General features: G+C 38.0%; 1 protein-coding gene across 14 annotated transcripts in view; it reads left to right on the top strand.

The window, feature by feature from the left end:
• Positions 1 to 25,543, top strand: part of ncam1b (neural cell adhesion molecule 1b) — a 134,575-nt gene that overhangs the window by 76,478 nt on the left and 32,554 nt on the right. For 8 of the 14 annotated variants that reach the window (XM_047390635.1, XM_047390634.1, XM_047390633.1 and 5 more), the window contains exons 6-10: positions 2,119 to 2,236; positions 7,216 to 7,376; positions 9,659 to 9,801; positions 11,934 to 11,957; positions 22,667 to 22,696. In XM_047390635.1, coding sequence (XP_047246591.1) covers positions 2,119 to 2,236; positions 7,216 to 7,376; positions 9,659 to 9,801; positions 11,934 to 11,957; positions 22,667 to 22,696 — 476 coding nt within the window. The remainder of the gene's footprint in view (positions 1 to 2,118; positions 2,237 to 7,215; positions 7,377 to 9,658; positions 9,802 to 11,933; positions 11,958 to 22,666; positions 22,697 to 25,543) is intronic. The other 6 variants (XM_047390643.1, XM_047390641.1, XM_047390645.1 and 3 more) reach the window with 2 other exon arrangements.

The raw sequence follows: 25,543 nt of genomic DNA, 5'->3' as shown, positions 1-25,543 counted from the left end.
TCTGGCGCAGCACCCCATCACTCTCCTTCTTGGTCAAATAGCCCTTACACAGCCTGGAGGTGTGTTTGGGGTCATTGTCCTGTTGAAAAATAAATGATGGTCCAACTAAACGCAAACCGGATGGAATAGCATGCCGCTGCAAGATGCTGTGGTAGCCATGCTGGTTCAGTATGCCTTCAATTTTGAATAAATCCCCAAGTGTCACCAGCAAAGCAACCCACACCATCACACCTCCTCCTCCATGCTTCACGGTGGGAACCAGGCATGTAGAGTCCATCCGTTCACCTCTTCTGCACCACACAAAGACACTGTGGTTGGAACCAAAGATCTCAAACTTGGACTCATCAGACCAAAGCACAGATTTCCACTGGTCTATTGTCCATTCCTTGTGTACTTTAGCCCAAACAAGTCTATTCTGCTTGTTGCCTGTCCTCAGCAGTGGTTTCCTAGCAACTATTTTACCATGAAGGCCTGATTCACACAGTCTCCTCTTAACAGTTGTTCTAGAGATGTTTCAGCTGCTAGAACTCTGTGTGGCATTGACCTGTTCTCTAATCTGAGCTGCTGTTAACCTGCGATTTCTGAGGCTGGTGACTCGGATGAACTTATCGTCCGCACCAGAGGTGACTCTTGGTCTTTCTTTCCTGGGGCTGTCCTCATGTGAGCCAGTTTCTTTGTAGCTCTTGATGGTTTTTGCGACTGCACTTGGGGACACTTTCAAAGTTTTCCCAATTGTTCGGACTGACTGACCTTCATTTCTTAAAGTAATGATGGCCACTCGTTTTTCTTTACTTAGCTGCTTTTTTCTTGCCATAATACCAATTCTATCAGTCTATTCAGTAGGACTATCAGCTGTGTACTGTATCCACCTCCTGCACAACACAACTGATGGTCCCAACCCCATTTATAAGCCTTGAAATCCCACTTATTAAACCTGACAGGGCACACCTGTGAAGTGAAAACCATTTCAGGTGACTACCTCTTGAAGCTCATCAACAGAATGCCAAGAGTGTGAGGAGCAGTAATCAAAGCAAAAGGTGGCTACTTTGAAGAACCTAGAATATAAGACATATTTTCAGTTGTTTCACACTTTTTTGTTCAGTATATAATTCCACATGTGTTAATTCATAGTTTTGATGCCTTCAGTGTGAAGCTACAATATTCAGCAGTTCTCAGCGGTGCAGCGCATGGCCCATGCAGAGAGGTTTCAACTCTCGACGACGCCAGTTCGAGTCCCGGTCACAAAAACATGCCTGTTTTGGTGAGTGGTGGCCTAGTGGTTAGAACAGGAGATTTGCGTTCCGGAGGGGACACAAGGGGCCGGGTTAGTATCCCACAGACTGCCACTCTGGGTCCCTGAGCAAGACCCTTAGCCCCAAAATGCTCTCCGGGCACCGCACAATGTCAGCCTACTGCTCCCTATAAGGGATGGGTTAAGTGCAGAGGACAAATTTCATTGTAATGTACATGTGCAATGACCAATAAAGATGATTTGATTTGATATTCATAGTCACGAAAATAAAGACAACTCTTTGAGTGAGAAGGTGTGTCAGGTGTGTCTGTATATATATATATATATATATATATATATAAACATATATATATATACGGTATATATATATATATATATATATACGGTATATAAATTTTCTTTTCTTCACTAATTAAATGTAGTCAAATTAAAGTTTGAATTTTTCTAAACTTATTTAATGTGAGATTATGCTACTGCAATAAAATATTTTTATTTTTATTTTAGGGCCCATATATATATATACCATATATATATATACGGTATATATATATATACGGTATATATATATATACGGTATATATATATATATATATATACGGTATATAAATTTTCTTTTCTTCACTAATTAAATGTAGTCAAATTAAAGTTTGAATTTTTCTAAACTTATTTAATGCGAGATTATGCTACTGCAATAAAATATTTTTATTTTTATTTTAGGGCTTTTTAAACCTCTTCATTAGAGGTGCCAATAAACATAGTGTGTGTTTATGTGTAAATACTTCTCTCCATGCACTTTTTTGATAATTTATGTTTTCATGTTTTCTTCTTTTTTTGTTTAACCATTTATATATCTCTGTATATATTAGTGCTCCCAACCATCAGAATATGGCAGTCAGAAGTAAATGCCACTGCAGACATTGCACAGCCTGCCACTCTGACCTGTGCAGTTGATGGCTATCCTGAACCAATGGTGACTTGGATAAGGTAAACCTCTCTGACTTCTAGAGACATTTGTCAATTTTTCTGCACATTTCAGTAATGCCTGTTTAGAAGAAACATAATTTTAGGAAGGATAGAATGCCTTTAAAACACATTTCTGTATATAGAAATAATGTAAATTTTGTACTTTTAGAACCAAACCAATTTTACCCAAAAAAGCTACACACATCCAAATGAAGAAGTACCATGTACAGGTCTTGTGGAAACAATTTAATGTTAAATATTTTAAAGACAAATAGTTAAGGCCTAAATTATTCATACCCATGGCAGGTTTTTATTTAAAATTATTTTCATTCAACCAAGCAGTTTATTTCTGGTAGAAAGGGACACAGACAACTCTCAAAAGATAATAAAACAATGTAAAAGAGCAAAAATATTTTTAACTGTTTTCATTTACATCTTATTAAGAATTTGCATGTCAAACATTATTAATACCCTTCCCAATTGTAAATGGAAACAAAAAACATTACTGGCATTAAAGCAACCAAAGTCTATTGTTGACCAGCTTTTTGCATGTTCCCTCTGTTTACTTGCATGTTTGATGATTTATAATTGTTGAGGAACTCCAAATCTTTAAGATTTATAGCCCTCCTTTTCTTCACCCTAATCTTTAGCTCGCTCCAGAAGTCGGGGCTTTGGCTGGGCTCCTCCACAACAGTAATATTACTTCCAGTCCGAAGTAACGTGCAAAAATTAAAAGATTGCTTTAAACCTCAATCTAACAGGGGTATGAATATTTGTGAGCGTAACTATAACTAATAAATAAATAATAAAGCAGGCACAGGGACACAGTTAGGTTTAGCAAATGTTTTAGTATTAGTTTTCTGCAATGTCCTGGTTTCATTCTCATATTGACAATAGTTTGCTGCTTATTACAACTATAACCTCTTACTTTGTTAATTAGTTCAAAAATGAAAATACATTTTAGGTTGCCATCATTTTAGAAGTTGCTCCAGTTTGAAAGCCAGACGCTTTGAATCAATGACTTCACCAGGAGACAAGTTCTGATTACTTTTTGTCAGCAGCATTAATATGTATGTTAGATTTCAAGGCAGTTCATCTCATAGTTTAAGACATTTTGTTATGAACCAAAACAATTAAACATAATATAATATATCTGTCCAAATGTCAACAGAGTTCAGTTAGACATTTGTTGAATAAAAAAGAAGTAAAATCCACAAAACAAAAAAACAATTTATTCAAAGAACCACACACATCACTTTCATAGTGTGGCCCGGTTCTAGGCTTCTGCTTGGTTATGCCAGTCATAAAACAGCGCCAGGTTGCTGATCCATAACATTGAGGTAAAAGCTGGCGGCAACAAACTAATGAGGCAGGATTAATCAAAATTAACGAGCTGTGTGAATTTTACGTGTACAAAGAAAATATCACTCAATAGCAGCATGAAAATCGAGTGGCTTGTTTCAGGCTAGCATCTCTTCCTGCAACAGAAATACTCAGTAAGCTTAACATTCAGATTAAACCATTATAGTTCTGTGTGATGTGGTTTGTTCCCTATACAACAGATGCATGCAATGTAATCTGCATTTTTAGAATCCTATATACACAATAGCATAAATTGGATAATTTGGGCAACACTAAATAATCAAAATATGAAGTAAAGCCTGAACCTAAGTAATGCTCAGTGTGTAAGACACTCGAGGCTATTAGTGATATTCTGCAGACTGATTTATTCATTGCAATAGGAAACTTAATCACAGGGTATCAAAGGTAAACCGAAACCTGAGAAGCAGCTTGTCAACAATAGCCACATTATCTGTGTTAGTGAATGCAGCCATTGACAGGCTCCTGCTTTGTTAAACTGTTTCCATTCATCTTGTTTCCAAGACAGCAGATAACTACAGACAATTTAGATCTGGGGTCACAAAGTTTAGACAGGCCAAGAAATACTGTTGGACTTGGCTTTCTGTGTTTTATTGATAGATTCAGTTTATACTAGTGCTGTTAGAGGGGACAAGCATCTTATTAAAAACTTCACTGAAACACAAAACAAGCTTTCAAGGACGTACGGATAAAGCTCAGAAAATAACACCTCTTTTAGATTGCCAGTATTTGTGACAAAGTATGGGTTTTCTATTATGACAAGATAAAAATAAAACTGACTTTCAAATAAAGCTGACTTTTAACATCACACTTAGATATACAAAATTGGCCTATTTAGTTTTAGAAACTGTACATATTGCAAAGAAGCCGAATCAAAAAGTTTAAAATCGAAGTGTAATTGAGATAAACATATTGGAGCCTAAATTTCCTTCTTTGTGGGCTGGGAGTGGTGTGCTATTCCTCTGTAAACCTGAGCTCCTAATTGAGTAAGATGTTTTCATCCTGGGGGATCCAAACAACGTGCCAGGGCTGTTTTTGTCATTTCTTTGCACACCAAAACATTTTCACTTAAGCATAGGGAAATCAAAGACTTCTAAACAAATGTCAACTTTAAGGCAATGTTCACATTATTTGGGAAATAACATCTTAATTAGAAGATGCAGAATTTTATAAAGGTCATAAATCATCATTTTTACACATTTCCATTCAGTCCTGACTGTTTCTGACTTTTACCTTATGATCAATAATATATTTATTTCTATGCTGAAATATGTAAAATAACGTGGAAAAAAAGAGCACAATGCGGCTGAGATTGCAGATAAAAGTTGCTGTGGAATGATAAGGTTGTGTTTGCAACACCAAACAAGAATGTCAATGTTTTCTACAGTATTCACCCCAGAGGGAAAGGAGTCATAGTGGAGTACCTATGTTGAAATTGAGTTCATAAAGTGAAGATTTATATTGTGATTTATTCATCAAGTAGATGTGCATCAGTAGAAGTGTTGTCTGAGAGCATTAGCTTGGAGACCTAACAAACTGTTACTACACCATGGACCTAAAATTGCTCTGTTGTGAGCAGGGTCTGTCTGTAATTCACCACATTGGGAATTGACCAATTGTGAAAACATATCTGTTTCAGAACAGAAAAATTCTGCCAGGTTGACATCTTAATTTCTGCTCCAGTTCTGGCCTGCACTGTTAGGGTGCATTCTGACCGAACGTGAATGACGTGACAGGAGCGAGCGTTTTACATGTTAACCTTATGTAAAGGCATGTTCAGGAGCGAAGCGAAGTGAAACGAGGCGAAGGACGCGACGCAAATGGTGCGATTAGCACGAATAGAGCGAAACAATAGCGAAGCAAAACCTGCAATGGATGTGAAGCACACGATACGAGCACCACAATTAGGGCAAATGGAGCGAAGCAAAACCCGCAATCGACGCAAAGCGAATTTCACTGGAATTGAAAAATCTAAACTTTTCTATCAATTTGCGTCGCGTCTATAGCCCTCTTTTCAGTACAAAAGTTGTGATACAAATATGAAACTCACACCAGTTGCTCAGGGTACATCTATGTTCATGTAGGAAATTATATTTTATTCATAACTATTTAATTTTATAATAATAATAATCATCTTTATTGGTCATTGCACATGTACATTACAACGACAAAATGTCCTACATGTGTGCATTTAAATATGGCTGAAAAGTACAGATCATTAAAATCTACAAAAAAAGGTTCCAGATTAGGTTACCAAGTCGGAACAAAATTTTAATAAAAACACTAAAAAACACATCATTCCTGCGACTTAAAGTTTTTCGTATTACATGCCAGAGAAAGTGCTGGAGTGACTGAAAATTTCCCCTGTGTAATTCTTCCCATCCCCCACCTTTTGGTGCACTCTGCAAGTCAGTTGGCTAATAAAAGCTACTAAACTTTCCAATCGGTTATAACAAAGTCAAATCTAGCTGTTTGGAAATGTTTCCATTCTCAAAAAACACAGATAGTGATGGTGTGGAAACTACAGGGGCTCCACTCTTTGCTCCTATTAAACCAGGTTTTAAAGCCACAGTTTGGATGCTTTTGTTGTTAAGCAGCTGATTGCAGGCTGGAGCTTCTGAGCAGATAGTGGACTGATTAAAAGGCTAATATTGGCTTGCTAGGCTCAGTGTTACTCTATATTGAGCTGAACCACAAAATAACCAGTACTTGAAAACTCAAAATTTTTGTGTTTACTCATTATTTGCTGAGGTCTGTGTATCAACAAAATAACAGTTAGTAAAGGTTGCAAATGACTGTAATAATTAATAGTTTGTATTCTCTTAGCAGCAGTAGCAATGATTGTTACCTTTTTTGTTTTAGTCCCCCTCAGTACTAGGCTCAGTGTTATACACAGAGCCTAGTACCATGGTTTAGACAATGAGTATGCAGGTATCTTACCCAGACAGTTAAAGGCGTGTACCAGAGTTATATACTTTAGGCACTCTGTGCACACAAATAAACTGATTCCCCAGAAATAGGTTTATTGACCGAGACCAGATTTCTTAACCCTGCTTGGAAGGATCAACTAACCATTCTGAACCCCATCCAGGTGCTGCCAGTCTTTAAAAACCACACAGGAAACACTCTTAGGAAAACTGGCTATTATAGAAAGCAGATATTATTGGCCATAAATGTCTAAATTATCTTTTTTTTTTATATTTAGCATATTAACCCTAAACTTACTGTAGCAAGTCCACAGGCAAGCTCTGTGTCTGCCTCCTTTAGAACTAAAGGAAGTAGACAAAGTAGCTCTGTTAATTCACCACCAATTCTCATTAGTGAGTTAAGTAAAGCTAAAATTTGATTCGGATTTAGGAAAAACTGATGATTAATCTGGGTCAAAATGTCAAAGGGCTTGCAAAAAAATTTGCTGCTTCACAAAAAACACATTTTGTTCTCAGATTTTCAGCTTTCACATGTTGCCTCTCTTTATCACTGCTTTTGAACTTCATCTACTGACCTTTCTCACTTTGTTTCCAGGGGGATCTGCACATTTTCTACAAAGTCTCACAAAGAGGTTGAAGAGAGGTGTTCATAAGTACCGGCTTCAGTGTTTAACACTTGTATGTTACCAACAGGAACGGAGTTGAACTCAGAGATGAAGAGAAGTACACTTTTAATGAAGATGGCTCAGAAATGACTATAATGGATGTTACCAAACTGGATGAAGGAGAGTACACGTGCATCGCCAAGAACAAGGCTGGGGAGAGTGAGAAGGAACTCAGTCTGAAAGTGTTTGGTAAGACAGATTGTTTTATATAAAGTATACACATGGACTAGTGACAGGATGAAATGTTCCAAGTGAGTGGGAATTATAGATACATACTGTATGAGCATATATGTGGGGGAGGAACAATAGTAAGGTTTGTGTCTGTTTGAAGTCAGACAAGAATAAGGTGTTGTTTTGGTGTGGGTTGTGGCTGTTTTAAGTAGGGATAAATCCATAGGATTTAGAAAACAAGTTGGATAAGCTCAGTTGAACTCTTTTTTTTTTCGTATTATTTTTGCCCATTAGCTTCTTCCTTGTCGTGTCACAACTGGATTTTCAATTCCTGTCAGTTACATTTATAGTGGGTTGGTTGCTGCAATGTATTTTCCCAAACAAAAGACGTGGCCTTTGTAAATTCTTCAAAGCAAATAATTATCTCTAAATGACTCAAATCACTGTTTATCTCATTATTTCAAAAATTCCCTCCGTCTCTGTGAAGGCTCCGGTTGCCTTATATCAGTGTGTGCAATGCTGCAAATGTTTCTTTGTCAGCATCCAATTACAAATCACAAATGTGGATTTTTTGAGACCTTGTTTACTTTTAACTAAACCTGAGTTCTTCATTATTAAATGCAAACTTTTAAAATGTTTTATTTGATGATTATATTTCAAACATTATGCAGCTACGACAATACACACCAGGTGTCTTGTAAATTTTCTGGTTTTGACCGGTTTGGTTAAAGTCAAATTTGAAGGCCATCTGACATTTTGACAGATTGCAATTCGCACCCCTCACCACTCCCCGGCTTGTTAGCATAGGCAGGGCAAGAAGGGCAATAATCAGAGAAGCAGCCTAGAGACTCATGATAACTCTGGAGGAGCTGCAGAGATCCACTGCTTTGGAAAGATCTGTTGATATATGGGCTTCGTGGAAGAGTGGTAAAAAAAAAAAAAGCTGTTGTCTAAAAACACCAATAATAACATGCCACAGCCATGTAGGGGACACAGCAAACGCTGCTCTGGCCAGAACAGACTTGAAATTTAACTTTAGGGCTTACATCTAAAATGCTGCTTTTAAAAGAAAACCAACACTGCTCATCACCCCGAACATACCATCCCTATGGAGAAACATGGTGGTAGCAGCATCATACTGTGGGGATGCTTTTCTCCAACGGATACAGTAAAGTTGATCAGAGTTGATGGGAAGATGGGTGAAGCTAGATACCTGTTAGAGGCTGCAAGAGAATTACAAATGGGGTGGAGGCTCACCTTCCAGCAGGATAATAACCCTTGACATACAGCCAAAGCAACAGTTGAAAGGTTTAAATCAAATCAAATCATGTTATAATGCCCCAGCCTGTTACAAGACTTCACAGATGCTCTCAATCTAGTCTGACTGAGGTTAAGAGATTTTTTTTTTAAGAAGAATATCACATAACGTTTAATGTCTAAAATCTTTGAACACCATGTATCAATTTTCTTTACTTTCACAATCCTGCACTAGTGTGTGCTGGTCTATCAGAAAAAATCCTTCTGAAACACAATAAAGTTTGTGGTTGTAATGTGACAAAATGTGCACACATTTAAGTCTCTGTATTTTTCTGGTATATTTAATATTAATATTACATTTCTGGAAACACAATTACTATGTTTAAAGACTTTCAAAAATAATGTTTTGGATATTCTAAAAGCATTTACCTCGACAAGAATGCTGCTCAACAAAAAACATCCTGCAGTCAGAATTCCAACCCAATAGCAGATGCAGAAAATCTTGCAATTACCTTGAAAGAAGATTTGAGATTCTCTTATTAGGCTGCATTGAAATCAGGAAGGAAAAAGTTGGCGCTCTTAAAATACCTGAATACAGAAAAAAGAACAGTGGTAGCTCATGGTCTGCAATGTTAAACCATGATTCATTCAATTTTTATTCTTATATGCTTACATGTTTTTCTTAACAAAATAAACCAATTTTCACTATTAAATTCAGTGCATGTTGGGATCGTGCTGTACTTTCAGGTGCACTTAGATGTTATTGAATACTAACACAAATGTAAATCTCTGAAAAAGCCCTGTTCTCAATATGGGCTAAACAATTATCCCATTGCATACATTTAAATTAAGTTATTCCACTGGTGTCAGTGGACAATCTTTAACTATTTTTGTTCAGTTCTTAAAAAATGCCTTACATTTTTTTACTATTTTTAAATCCTACTTTCTACTACCCAATGTTTTGTGTTACTCTGTTTATTTATGCTGCCAAACCACCTGGCTGACCAAGTTTAGTTAACTTTAAGTTTTTCTTTTTTCTGCAGTTAAACCCAAGATTACATACATCGTGAACCGGACTGCATCAGAGATGGAGGAGCAGGTAACTGTCACATGCGAAGCATCTGGAGATCCAACTCCAACCATCAGCTGGAGCTACGGTGAGCAAGTCTTCGCTGAGGGAGACCAGGTAAAGTAATAATTTATTTAATTTAAATCCACTAAGGTTTGAAGCAGCTAGCCAACAATTAAACATGGAGAAAAAATCAAATGTTTATCTAGGCTGTTTGTAAAGTCTTAGCGGGGTGTTGTTGTGCATCCTAGATGCTTTCCAGTTTAAACAGGATTATGAAAAGTGCACATTTCTCCTCTATTTACCTTCTTTAGCGTACATTATTTTTGATGCATTATGTGGAATTGTAACATTGAACAGTAACAACCAGGGAGGAACACAAACCTGCAAGTAACAGGTGCTTTAAGAAGAAGAATTTAATACTTTTAACCTACATTCAAATGACTTATTGATTTGGTGCAGATGAGGGACTTGAATATTCATTACAGAATACTTTCCTTAGATTTACATCATGTTCATTATTTTTTTATCTTAAATTAGTAGTTGGTTTTGAATAGCTCAGTTCATCTTTTGTAATCAGTTTGGTGAAACAAAGTCAGTGTGCAACAACAGTGTACCTATTGTGCCTGGTCAGTGTATTTATACCCCTTGAATGTACCCCCCCCCCCCACACCACCACCACCACACACATTTTGTCACATTGCAAACTTTAATGTATGCAATTGTCACTTTATGTGATGTGATGGACCAGTTTAGAAGTGCATAATAGTAAATTTGGTGTGGTCTGCATTTTTATTCATTCCTTTTTTTATCTGATACCCCTAAATAAAACCAGGTCAACCAATTACCTATGTGTGATTTAATCTCAGTATAAATCCATGTTTTCTGTGAAGGCCTTAGAGGTTTCTTAAAGAACATTAGTAAACAAACAGCATCATGAAGAGCAAGGAACACAACAAACAGGTCAGTGGAAATGTGGAGAAACTTAAAGCATGGGTAGATAGTAAAATAATATCCCTAGCTTTGAACATATAACCAGGCAGTGTTAAATCCTTTCTCTGAAAATAGGAAGAGTTTGGCTCAACTATAAACCTACAGAGACATAACCATCCACCTATATTGACAGGCCCAGAAAGGAAAGCATTAATCAGAGACACTGTCAAGATCTGGTAAATAACTCTGGAGGAGCTGCAAACATCCCATTCAGGTGGGATAGTCGGTTAACAACCAAACCTTTAGCTGTTCACTCCACAAATCTGGCCTTTATGTAAGAGTGGCAAGAAGAAAGCAATGGCTGAAATAAATTCATGAAAAGTCTTATTTGGAGTTGGCCACAAGCTAGCATCATGCTGTGGGAAGGCCTTTCTTCAGCAGGGTCAGAAAATGTATGACAATTCTAGAAGAAAACCAGTTAGAGACTCAAAAATACTTGAAAACGTGGAAGGACAACATCTAACCAATCAAACTGAGCTGTTTTCGCAAAGATCCGTCAAACATTTTACTTTTGATCTACAAAGCTAGCAGAGACCTTCTGCAGAAGAGTTGGAGCTGTAATTGCGGCAAAATGTAATTCTACAAGGTAATGACTCAGGTGGATTGCCTATGCATGCACTTTTGAGAACTGTATTATTGTTCTCCAATAGCTTCACAATTATTCACTGCTTTGTGATTTTGTATGACAGAAAATTCCAATAAACTAAATTGAAAATCGTGGTTGCAAGGTGACAAACTGTGAAGACGTTCAAGGAGTATGAATACTTTTGCAGAACTCAATTATACCTTTCCCAAAATAAGCATGTCAATTAAGGTGACTGAAATTAGTTTATTTGCTTATTTGTTACAGTGAGCACACAGCAAGTGTGTTCTGTACTTTCAATCACTATTGCCATTGCGTGCTCATGTCAGTGATTGATATATTTTTTTCTATTATGGTCTTACAATATCACTGGAAAGTTTGCTGCCACATTCCAGATTTGTTAGTGAGAGCCAGCTTTTAATCTTTCATCACATCCTGAATCTGCTGAATGTTCCATTTGTAATATGTTCCACATTATTACATGGCTAAACCATCACAAACAGTGAATACCTGATGGTTGTTCTCATACATCTATTGTCCACATGGCTTACTCCTTCAAGGTGTTGGTGTCAGTTGAAAAGTAAAAAGGGGATATATGCTCTATAGATATGCTTCAGTTCATAGAGTAACTCTGGAGCCGGTCCATTACATAAGCTACATTTTCTCCCTACAGGCACATCTAAACAGGATCTATCAGGTATGAAATCCGCGTAGCACAGAAATGTCCTGAAGTAGTGTGTAAAATATGTCTTCAGCTATAACAAAAACTATACAGAAATCAAATCAACCTTCTTTGTTCAAAAACTCCCAGTTGCTTCTTGAAACCCCAAAGGAATGATCTCATCAGGGTTCATGAAATTGATTTGACTGCTGCATGTTTCCCAAATGTGGCCTGAAAACTTCACTGATCTTGTGATAGAAAGCATGGAGAGCTTGCTTCACAAGATCAAATGAAAAATTGTCTAATAACATACTAAAAGGGAAGACATCATTTCTGTGTTGCTTTTGCCTGATCATTTCAAACTTTCCATCACAGCATGAGGTTGCCTCGTCTCAAGCCGAGCTCAGTCTGTCATTTTCATAATAATGTAGATTGTCTAACAGATGTCGGTATCACTTAAAAACTCTGGTCAAAGGTGCTCCAATTAAGGTCTGTCTTTTAAATATCAAACCTTTAGTTCTGCAGACATAAATTAAAAATGTTGATGAGTAGAGAAAAGGCTTTTATTATGAAATCTAGTCATTTTTAAAACGAGCAGATTTGCGTGGATCATGCAATGATGATACTGTCTATGCAAATGGGACATTTTGCGGCCACCTGTCAAGCCTATTTAAAAATACATACTTTAATTGGAGCCTCACTCATGAGCACAAAACACACTTCCACCAGATGACACAAGTCACGACTTGGTTTTTTCCTTTCAAATCTACACATCCTCTGTAGCTAGAAACACTGGCACACATGGATGCACTCCTGAGGAACAGCGAATACCTCAGTCTTGCTTTCCAGTGTCAAGCTCCCATGAGAAGCATGTGTATAGAACACATCTCCCAGCTGGTGTCTCGACTTTCTCTGCTGTCGCTGCTAGTTTGGCTTAGATTCCTTTCGTCTTGAAGCGATAATGGATGAAGAGAGACTCATTACAGGCCACGAATAATTTAGAGCTCATGTCATAAAAGAGATTGTCTGGAAAGCTATGCCGTTGGCTTGAATTTTAACTCTGCAGTTGCAGGGTTGAGCAAATCACACAGACATTGTTGTTTCGTTTCTAACAAAAAACTGGAAACGTACAACATGCATCGCCCATCAGTTCTGCATGATGCATCTGCTGTGTTGGACTTTAACATGACACATCAGCTGACAGCCAGCTGTGCAGTGGTGGCAGTGTGATTTGTGCTGTTGAGTACAGTATGCTTGGTTATCTGTGGCATCTCTTCACAGCTGTCTTAAAAAATGATTAGCAGCCTTATTGAATCACATGAATACACGTCGATTAGACTCTTTGTGGTTCTGATTGCCAGCAAGAAAACACTGTTTCTGTGGCAGACGTTTGACTGTTTGAGGAAACGGCTGCTAATTGTTTAGCTGTCCTGTTCAGTTTGCTCGTCTAATGTTCGTCCGACATGTTGTCCATAATAACCACAACAGCTGCATTTCATCCGGGATCAGTGTGACAAATGTTCCAAATTTTATTTGGGGCGAGCATGATGAAGTGACAGGAAGGATGTTTTCATTAACATACTGAGGTGAGATTTTCATTTTGGTCAGAGAACCGGCACAGATCTGTGCTGTGTTTTCAGATGTGTGATGCTGATTAATAACCAGAATTAATTAGCAGTTAATTTGAAAGTATTTTCAGTTCTGTAGCTCTCTGGTCAAATGCTGTCATTTCTTGTTGAAGAGTTTAATATCATTAGAATTCTGACATAGCATTTCTGCTTTTTTGAAAATAAAATACTTGGACATCTTGGTTAGTAAACAATTTCATATATATTTTTTTCTTTTTCAAAGATCTGAAAAGTCATGCTTTCACCAACACCTGATGGAGTCCAGATTTGTATACTGTGTATGTTAAACTTTTTTCCTGGTTTCCATAGTGACCAAGAATGCACTTCTATTATTAGTAGGGAGAACATTTAACAGTTAATCTCAAAATATGCTAGCAAGTAGGAATGTGTCAGCATGAGATTCTTACATGATAACTTTCTGTAAAAATCACGGTATTAACTCAGTAATTTACAAAAAGCAAGATTTAACTGTAACAGAAAGGCAATAAGTATTCCGACTACTGCAAAAATTTTATTTATTATTATAAATAAACTGTATTTATTATAATCATTTTTTATATCTACTGTTATTTTTGGGTAATAGACTAGTAGAGTCTATTACAATAGGTTAGTTAGTAGAGCTGTTTGCTGGGGTAGCTTTTAGTCAGCCGCTCAACATAGGTGCTGTTTGCAGCTTGCCATATGTGGTTTCTAACCAGAATTACCCCTATAAGAGTGATGGGTGGTGTTCTTTCAGTTGTAGTGCTTGTCCGTTTTGGTTTTTGACGACTGCATATGATTCCGAAGATTCCAATATGTCTTTCTCTTCAGCAAATGAAAAGTGTATGAAAAAAGGAAACAACTTTGGGAAATTGGGTCTAACCTAGTTTGTTCTGGCTTTCTATATGACTGATGGCCCCAGATATGATATGATTTCTCACAGTAATTTCAAAGCTGTTTCTCCTATCTTTTACGATGTTCACCAGAGTTTTTTACCTCAGTATCTGTTTTTTCAGGTCTGAGTACAACTATATACAGGTGTGTCTGAAAAAATTGGAATATTAGTGAATCATTTTTATTGATTTTATAATGCACAGAATAAAGTATTTTAAGTGTTTGTTTCTCTTAATTTTAATAATTATGGCTAATAACTAATAACACCCAATTTTAATACAGAAATGTTATATTATGGCCATATTATGGCCTAAACAATCATGGTGAAGACTATTCATATGACAATTGTCCAGCAGACAGTCCCAGGGAGGGCAAGCCACAAAAGATCATTGCTGAAGGAGCTGGCTGTTCAGAGTCCGGCCTCCAAGCATTTAATGGAAGGTTTCGTGGAAGTAGAAACTGTTATTGACAAAGATGCCCGAGCAATAGGGATAATAACAGCCGTAGGGGGTTATGAAGCAAAGCACATTTTATAATTTAGGCAAGATTCAGAATGTAGAATTAAGCAAACTCTTAAAATATATTAATCTGTCTGCAATGAATCCACATAATGCATGATTTTCTTAAGTACTAAAATAATAAAACTTGATTATGATTATATTCTTGTTCATTAAGATTAGCTAAAGTTAAGCCCCCAATTATTTTATTCCTCTGGCTGATTAAGGCTAAAAGTATTATCATTTTTACTAATTTTACTAATAGGTTCCTTCTGACTAATAATATTGCCATTTTGGAGTGGTCCAGCAAGAGCCCTGACTTCAGAAGAAGTAACAATTAGGGTGATGACAAGGATGCCTTCCAACCTCAAACACGTGGAGCTCATCACCAAAGAGAAATTGTCACAATACCTGCGCAAAAAGCTGCTCAGCAATTATAATTAGGGTTTCCATTGATTATTGAAGGATCTAAGTAACCTGACATGCCTTTTTTTTTTTGATCAGCTAAATTATTGTGTTGTTTTGTTATTTTTAAGGGAGCCTGTCTCATTTCCTATCAGAAACAAACTTGTTGGTTGAATTCAAATAACTCTGAAAATAACTCTGAATTAATGAATCATTTTGGCCTTAACTCTACCTAAAACCTTTGTTGACATAGTTTTGTTTATTAATAAGTAGGTAAATAGAAAAGCAATGCACTTTGTTGGCTTTGTTTCACCTTTAATGAAAGATTTTCCTCACATTTGCCTCCCCAGGGAATGTAAATCTGTCGCATATTAAACCTGACATGTCATCATTCGAGTCTGTTCCTATTCTACTTGGAATTCAAAGGTTAATATGAGAAGAAACCAATGGGCTCTTAGTAACACACTCAGAGTTCTGGCCGACCATTTAAAGAGCAGCACAGTGTGAGGATCGAGGATTGCTGTTGTTCTGTTCTGTTCACTGAGTGAAAGAGGATACAAGGATCATGTTCAAAAGATGTAGACTTGTGGGAGTTTACCAGCTTAGTTACATTTCAGAGTTCAATCAGTGCTTATCTGAGGATAGTTTTGTTTGTGTTTATGCAGCTATCAAAGTTAAATAGTTATATATTTAATTAAAAACTTTCATCAATTCCACATGTAGTATTTGGTTCTCTCAGTCCTTTCAAAGCCTTTGCTGCAAGTTGTTTTAGATAAGTGTGGCTGTTTAATAACTGAAAATGTAAATGAAGTGTTTATTCACACGTTGTACATTATCTACATAATGAATGTTTTGCTTATTTGAATACATATTGAACGTTTTCCCTGATGCTGTGTTTCGAGCTGTAATTATCAGGAAATATTCTGAGTTATACAGCGGAAAGATGCAGGGAAATTGTAATATTTAGAAAACTTAAAAGCAAATAATAGTTGCTAGTTCATTTGGTTAACACTGGTTTATGTCTGGAATGGATAGTATTTTTTTGCAAAATCTGTTGAAGCACAAGGAATGAATTGTCCCTCTCTGCTTTGAATTTTAAATGGCTTTTTTCACTAAAAGCTAAACACACAAGTAAAGGAATTTGAGAGAATTTAGTCAGTAGTAAAATGTGTGAAGAAATTTGTACTTAATGTTGTATGACTGACATAGGCTGGGCAGTTGAAACAGAGGGTTGCACTGTTAAGACTTCTCATCCTTAACAAGCCTGCTAGGTCATCTGTGATGTGATGTAAGGATGTCTGCTGCTCATTTTGTCCTGAAACAATAGAAATGTTTCAAAGCTCAGCAGATAATGGCTCAGGACAATGACAGAATGCTTAATCAGACGTTTTAGTTCTGTGACATCCAGATAATCCACTATCCAGGTTCTGTTAACATGTTTAAATAATTTGCACTAGTAGCTCTTTTTTCCATTTTGTATTTGCTTCTTCATGCTGACATTACAGTTTAAGTCAGAACAGAGGGAGGATTATTGTCTGTGGAAGAGAATAACAATGGGCTGGAAAAAATGAAAGCTCTCATGGGTGCCAGCAGCACATTGTTCTTGCTGTTTGCTCTGAGAAGTGATTGTGGTAGGTGTCTTCTCTCTTGCGTGCTCCCATCTGAGGTTGTTCATTGTCCTTTTTGTCTCAGATAAACACCTGTCACTGATATGATAGCGGTGCTCGTCAGCTCACTTACTACGTTTGCCGATGAAGCGGTGATGTTCCACACTGTTGAGTTGCTTGTTTTAATTGGGCCACTGCTATTTCATGGTACTCAGATGATATGCAACCAACTGCTCTACTTAATGATCGTCAGATTTGCATAAAGCTCTGCTAATAAGTATTTAAAGTTTTACTTTTTTATCTTGGCACTGAGAAAGAATGCTGATCATCCAGGATATTAGATAATTAGCTAATGTAAGTCGACTGAATTTAAACATGCCATAAGCCTTCTAAAAGCATTCAGCTGAGGCAATAAAGATGATGCAGAAGTTCTTTTTAGATGTAAATATTGATGGTTTGATTCACTGTTTTGCCTCATTATTATTTCAGAAGATTGCTTCCATTTTCTCTTACATTTTCTTGCTGCTGCACCTGATGAAATAGCTGTTCATCACTGCTTGCTGCATTTAAATAATGGTTGTTTTTTTTTCGATTTGTTGGCCATCACATCTCATTGACATACTTAACATTTTCTCATCAGCATCACCACAAAGCATGCTGTCCTTAAAGGTTCCTGTCTCATGGAGTTTTTCAGTGTTGTGTGTTTTTAATTGGATGTCGCATGTTGTCTACATTGGCTTAAAAGTCTGTGCTGTTCCGAGACTTCATCTACTGTGATGTAAAATAACTATATTATGTTGGGTGGATATGAGACAAGTATGATGATGCTGACAATCCTGGATGTTATATCTAGATTTTAGCATATATAATACACTGTAATATGTGTCACTGTATCAACACAAAAATGTAAAACAAAAAAATAACCTATAATATCATCTAATTGGTACAATTTAAAATAGAAAAGTTCAATTATTTATACACCTGCAAAAAACAAGCACATTAATAATTAGGGTTATAATATTGGCTTTTATGCAGGGCTCCAGAGTTCATATTTGTTGCACATAGGACAAAGTGACCTTTTTTTGTTAGAATCAGAATCAGAATCAGAATCAGAAAAGCTTTATTGCCAAGTACGTTTTTGGACATACAAGGAATTTGTTTTGGCGTAGTCGGTGCAATACAGTACAAATTAAACAGTACAAACATATCTACAATATAATATAAATATAAGTGCACAGTTTTAAGTGAGTGAGAGTAAATATAGAGCAGTATAAGATGCAAGAGCAATACAACAGTGCAGGTGATCATTGTGCAAGTAAAGCAGGAGTCCAAGCTGAGCGTTAATGTAACGCATAGAGTTACAGGTTACAGGTGTCCTGTCAGCAAAAAAAGGGGGGGTGTGGGGGAAAGGGGGAATGTCAGGGTGGTTTCCGGGCTTTGTTAACCAGGCTGGTGGCAGATGGGAAAAAACTGTTCTTGTGGCGTGAGGTTTTGGTCCGTATGGACCGCAGCCTCCTGCCAGAGGGGAGAGTCTCAAAGAGTCTGTGACCGGGGTGGGAGGGATCAGCCAGAATCTTCCCTGCCCGCTTCAGGGTCCTGGAGGTGTACAGTTCTTGGAGCGACAGTAGACTGCAGCCAATCACCTTCTCAGCAGACCGAATGACACGCTGCAGCCTGCCCTTATCCTTGGCTGTAGCAGCGGCGTACCAGATGGTGATGGAGGAGGTGAGGATGGACTCAATGATGGCTGTGTAGAAGTGCACCATCATAGTCTTTGGCAGGTTGAATTTCTTCAGCTGCCGCAGGAAGAACATCCTCTGCTGGGCTTTCTTGATGAGGGAGCTGATGTTTGGCTCCCACTTGAGATCCTGGGAGATGATGGTTCCCAGGAAGCGGAAAGATTCCACAGTGTCAATTGTGGAGTCACAGAGGGTGATGGGGGCAGGTGGGGCTGGGTTCTGCCTGAAGTTCACAACCATCTCCACTGTCTTTAGAGCGTTGAGCTCAAGGCTGTTCTGGCTGCACCAGTCCAACAGATGGTCCACTTCCCATCTGTACGCGGACTCGTCACCATCAGAGATGAGTCCGATCAGGGTGGTGTCGTCCGCAAACTTCAGAAGCTTGACAGACTGGTGACTGGAGGTGCAGCTGTTGGTGTACAGGGAGAAGAGCAGAGGAGAGAGAACACAGCCTTGGGGGGAACCGGTGCTGATGGTCAGGGAGTCAGAGACGTGCTTCCCCAGCCTCACGCGCTGCTTCCTGTCAGACAGGAAGTCAGTGATCCACCTGCAGGTGGAGTCGGGCACACTCAGCTGGGAGAGCTTCTCCTGGAGCAGAGCTGGGACGATGGTGTTGAAGGCAGAGCTGAAATCCACAAACAGGATCCTGGCATAGGTTCCTGTGGAGTCCAGGTGCCGGAGGATGAAGTGAAGGGCTAGGTTGACTGCATCATCTACAGACCTGTTGGCTCTGTAGGCAAACTGCAGGGGGTCCAGGAGGGGGTCGGTGATGTCTTTTAGGTGTGAGAGCACAAGACGCTCAAAGGACTTCATCACCACAGAGGTCAGGGCGACGGGTCTGAAGTCATTAAGCCCTGTGGTCCTTGGCTTCTTGGGAACAGGGACGATGGTGGAGGACTTGAAGCAGGCTGGCACATGACATGTCTCCAGTGAGGTGTTAAAAATGTCTGTGAAGACTGGAGACAGCTGATCAGCGCAGTGCTTCAGGCTGGCTGGTGAGACAGAATCCGGACCAGCAGCTTTCCGGGGGTTCTGTCTCCTGAAGAGTTTGTTGACGTCCCTCTCCTGGATGGAAAGAGCCGTCCTCGGCGTGGGTAGGGGGCTGGTGGGGGTTGGAGGTGCCAAGGCCCCTCTTGAGGTTGGGGAGGTGGGGGTGGTGGATTGTGGCTGCAGCTGTTGGGGGGCGTCGTGGGAGATGGTTGCAGGACTGTCCCTTTGTCTTTCAAAGCGGCAGTAGAACTCGTTCAGGTCGTTGGCGAGGCGTCGGTCGTTGATGGAGTGGGGGGCTTTCGGCTTGTAGTTGGTGATTTGCTTGAGCCCTTTCCAGACAGACGCAGAGTCGTTGGCTGAGAACTGGATTTGGAGCTTCTCAGAGTACAGTCGTTTGGCCTCTTTCACTGCCTTGCCAAACTTGTACTTGGCCTCTCTGTATATGTCTTTGTCCCCACTCCTGAAGGCCTCTTCCTTATCCAGTCTTAACCTTCTGAGTTTAGCTGTGAACCAGGGTTTGTCGTTGTTGTAACTCACCCTGGTGCATGATGGTACACAGCTGTCCTCACAGAAGCTGATGTAGGAAGTCACAGCCTCTGTGTACTCGTCCAGACTGTTGGTAGTAGTCCTGAACATATCCCAGTCTGTACAGCCTAAACACGCCTGGAGATTCTCCACAGCCTCACTGCTCCACTTCCTTGTCGCCCTCACAACAGGTTTGCAGAGCTTTAGTTTCTGCCTGTATGCAGGAATCAGGTGGACCATGATGTGGTCGGATTGGCCCAGTGCAGCACGTGGGACGGCGTGATAAGCGTCTCTGATGGTGGTGTAACAGTGATCCAGAATGTTGTCCTCTCTGGTCGGACATTTTATAAACTGTCTGTATTTGGGAAGTTCGTGGGTCAGATTACCTTTGTTAAAGTCACCAGCGACTGGCGCACCCAACATTTCTTGTCTTTTCCTGGGTGTGAATGTTTTTCTCTCTGTTCCACCTGCAGAAAGAAACTGTCACCTGTCGACTCCACTAGCTCCGCCTGCAGCCAATGCTAAGTCAGTTACCTTTTAGGCGGATGCAAACAATTTTGAGAATGGTCTGGTTTGTCTGTTAGCCAGCTGTTTTCATTTTTTTATTGGACGACCAGAATTGTAGAGCGGGTCTGTCAGAATATTGATACCAAGGTTTTTCTGCCCGAAGCGGTTCAAGGCTGTTTTTAGTTTGTCAAAAGCATCTTTCATTACACCTTCACAAAAATAACTTTACAATTCGATTCTGAACATTGTCAAATTGTTTATCCATTAAAATAGCTCACAAGATCCTGGAAAAATATCCTGGAAAAGCAGAACAGTCTCAATACTGGGTCTTTGGTTATTCCTCCTGCAGACTGTCATTAACACCTTACATATTTCTTTATTTATTAAACAGAACTAGTTAAGTTTGTTAAATTTATTCATCACCACTTGCAGAAAAGCTTCAAACAATATGCTTGACACATCAGAAATTCAAAGTAAGCTGCTCCAGTGCAACTAATGCAAAGTGTACTATGGAACCCTGTGATAACATAAATGTTACCTTGATTTTAATACATGGATTAAAACAAAACAAACAAAAAAAATGAATACATACATAGACATAAAGCATTAATATAAATTTGGTAGTAGTTTTGTACAGTATATTATAGCTTTTGCTGTTTGAACACAAGTACAAGAAGCACATATTAGCTGGTTAATTAGTTGAGGTGTCTGCAGTCCACTGCTTAACAGACATGTAGCTTGTCTGTAGTTTCAGAACATAATTACCTTAAGAGTGCTGGGTGGTGTGCCTAATTTCCACTCCATGATTGTTCAAATGTGTCTATAGTTGTGAAAAGAAGAAAAATGTGGTATATATATTTTTGTCAGCCAGCTGACTGGCAGTATGCAGCAACAGAGTGGGGAGAGGAGGAGCACTACTACTCCACTCAGCTGGAGAAATCAATGGTCACTGCAGCACTTTATCTGGCATCACTTCAAAAGCACTTAAAACTGTAAGAACAGTATTATAGATATTTGAGCGTTTTACCCATAACTGTTGAAAACTGTGAGATGTTCAGACCCATGTAGCCGAATCTCAAAACAAATGTGCTTTTTAAACAACTATATTAGACTATATTTAATTTTCAAAAGATGTCTACATAAGAACTGAGCAGCATTTCTTTAAATTATGTATAAGACTTGTAACCAATATAGAGATATAGTCAAAGAAAAACTTCTAAAACAGCAATTTTGTATTTCATTTTTAATTGTATCATTTACAACAACAAAAAATACATTTTAAAGCTTAAATACCTGACAGAGACAACTGTCATCCTTTTTGTTCTTAGAGCACAATGATTTTTACCAGAGAAGAAAAATGCTACTTGCAGAACTCTTGCAGGCAAAGATTTATTTTATTGAAGAGCTTCAACAAAATTGCCTTTTTCAATCCTTCTTCGCTTATTGAAAAAGCCAGAAGTGTTGTTCAGTGACTTAAATGACAAGACTGCTAACCGATGCGCAGAAAGGCTTTCTAACAAACACAGCAGGCCTGGAGTAAAATGGATTGCGATTCAATAATTGCTGTATCGCCTTTACCAAAGAAGACTGGCCTATCTCTGTTGTTGCCTTGTAATTGAATCACATCCTCCTGATAAACCAAGAACTTTCTTATCTGGAAGAATTTATGCGTCATGAAGCCAATAGACCTATCCTTTTTTTGGTGTGTAGTCCAGAAAGCATTGTAAAATTTCACCAAAATCAACAGTTAAAAGATTTCTCACATGCTTTCCATGAACGATAAAAAGTACTTTCTTAAAGCAGCTGAAGGCTTTAATGAAATCAGATATTCATACCAGGCAATTTGGATGCAAGGTAAATCATCTGGACTTCTAATACTTGCATGCAATGTGCAGCATCCCATTCTTGAGAGGACGAGGATTACTTTCTAAGAATTGCTTTGCCTTCTGTCTGTTGTTTCTCTGTCCTCTGCAGGCATCATGGACTCGGCCTGAGCAACACAAGGTATTCTAAATGCATGGCTTTTTCCTCCACCCATCCATCATTCATGTCAGGGAAGTCTAATTCAATTCCGAATGGATGCAGATCAAAATTCTTGATCAAATGAAGGGTCAATGAGAGAATAAAACGCTGAGAATGATCCAGTAGGAAAATGGGCTAGTGGAATTCTATCCTTTTCGGCTTCACTTCTACCAGTTTGACCTGAACTTTTGTAGCCATCCAGTGCTTTGCAAAAGTATTTATACCACTTTAACCCTTTCACATTTAGTTTTGTTACAACCTTAAACTTCAATATGTTTTCTTCAGACTGTATGTGATAGCCCAACACAGTCCAGCACATAATTGTGAACTGGCATAGAAATTATATTTGGTTTTACCTTTTTTGTTTCCCAAAAAAATCTAAAATGCTGTTTTCTACAAGTCATGTAAGATGCACAGAAAACATGTGAAATACTTTTTGGCATATATGCAAAATGCTATATGGGAAAGAAAAATATCAAAACATCACCCTGACCACAATATCCCCATGATAAAACATAGTGGTAGCAGCATCATGCTGTGGGGGTGTTTTTTTCCCCAGCAAGGATATGGAAGCTGGTTGGACTAAAGCTAAATACAGGGAACAAGTGATAGAAAACCTGTTCAGATATTTGTAAAACAAAATAAAAGTAAAAATTTAAAACTACTTATACAAAATTGTGACATAGTAGGAAAACTATATCTGCGTGGTGGTCTGTTACATCAAATCCTACTAAAATACATTAAGGTTTGTGGTTGTAACATTATAAAATGTTTAAAAGTTAAAGGGATGCGAATACTCTTCCAAGGCACCCTTATTTAGCATGTATTTTTCTCCACACCTGTGACTTGTCCTACTTAATCAAGAATCCTCAACACAGTTTTCTTCAGGTATATTTGATTAATGTAATGCTTGATTTCTAAGTAGATTTTTCAGTAACTTTTCTCAGAAATGTATGATCCAGAGCTAACTTTTTTCCCACATCTTTTTCCTTTTAATGTATATCTTTAGTTACTACTGTCCTCAATCTATTGGTCTTTACATCTTCCAAAAGTATTAGTGACATCCATATTTGGTAGATAGTTTAACTTTTTTGGGTAGAAAAAGTTGAAAAGTCTATGTGCAGCAGCGGAGTATCAGAACAAAGGACTGCCAGCAACTAAGGAGCTGCCCACTAAAGCTTTTCTCCAACTTACTTGAGTACCAAATATTTGTTCAACGTATGTGGGAAAATTGGTAAGAAAATCTCGGTCTGTGAGCAGCGCTGAGTGAAATTAAAAGAACTTGTTCAGATTCATGTTTTTGTTTTACAATGGGTTCTGACAAAGTGAATCACTGATCCTCTGCTTTATGTGAAATAATTGATTTTAGGTTACCCTTGTTATTTATCATTTTTTTCACATCATGGCTGTACAATCAGATTCTTTTGTGTCCTGAAATAGTCTTATTTGCGAATCGAAAGAAATGTTTTAGATGAAGAGAATTTAATAGTCTTGAGAATTTATATGTTGTAATGCTCAGAGTTTCCAAAAAAAAAGCCAATATCCTGTCAGGTCAGACATCAATATGTAACACTGTCATCAGCTGATATGTTCAACTTTTAAATATTTACAGTAACTGCTCACAACGGATGGGGGGGGTTGTTCCCTTTTCAAGCACATGTTAGGAGTGATTGCTTGGTAATTTGCCAAGTGTCTGAACATGTTTGGGTCAACAATAAAAAGTTGTGGAAGAAGTGTCTGAAACATTTTCTTTCCAGTATAAAAATAATGACTCATCCTGGCCATCTGGATCCATGATAAGGTGATTATTCTAAAAAAAACATTAAGAAAAAGCTCCCTAGTTATATAATAATTTAGGTTTGGCTTTAAGAAAAACGATCTCTTCCAGAAACACATACACAATAAATTATATCATGCTTATTTATATGTACATATATATTTCTATATAAAGCTTATTTTAGTCAAATCTGGTCTGGCAAATGACTTTCCAGCAGCGTATTTGCAGCACATGTGGTTTCTGGTCATGAACTCTCTGGATTACATTAATGGATGAGGCAATAATAATTTTCCTTTTCTGACATAGTGATATGCTTTTTCAGTTCACCTGTGCTCTGGGTTGATCAGTGTGTCTCTCTGCAAGACATCCAATTACAAATCACACAGGGGGGAGCGTGGAGCACTTGGAGAATACTGAGTGTGTTAATTTAATAAGCTGTGCAGGAGAAGGTACATTTGTATTCTGGGCTATTTTATATTTGATAAGACATGAGTTTAACTTGTCCTGTATGTGGTGTCAATTTTATGCTCTGAGGTTCCTCAAACTTGCTCTTCTGTTTGCGAAGAAGAGTTTCTCGACATACTCTGCTGTCAGTTTGGCTTTATTAGTGAAGCATGCTAAAATTCTTGTTTTTTTCCTCTTCTGTTTTAGAACAAGATTTTATATAAACATTAAAAAGCTTTTTGCAATTCATACAACATCTCAAGACAATGATATGAAAAAGTAAATTTATTTCAGTAGTTCACTTGAAAAAGTGAAACATATACAGTACAATAAAGATTTATTAGACACAGTGATATATTGAATTATTACTGTTAATCATGATTAATGTGGCTTACAGCTAATAAATACTAAAAACTCTGTTTCTCAGAAAATTTAATTAGGATATTACATAACTAATTTGTCTCAGTTAAACGATTGCTGTTGACCCCAGATATTCCCTATGGGTTCAAAGTGTGTGCCATGAAATATTTTGTGTGACCCACAACCTCAATTCAAACATGTTACAGATTTAGCTGGCCAGCACTGGCAGTTGATGCTGAAGTTATTTA

This window comes from Girardinichthys multiradiatus, chromosome 18 (assembly GCF_021462225.1).
Source record: "Girardinichthys multiradiatus isolate DD_20200921_A chromosome 18, DD_fGirMul_XY1, whole genome shotgun sequence".
NCBI lineage: Eukaryota > Metazoa > Chordata > Actinopteri > Cyprinodontiformes > Goodeidae > Girardinichthys > Girardinichthys multiradiatus.
This window is presented reverse-complemented; position numbering and strand designations above follow the sequence as displayed.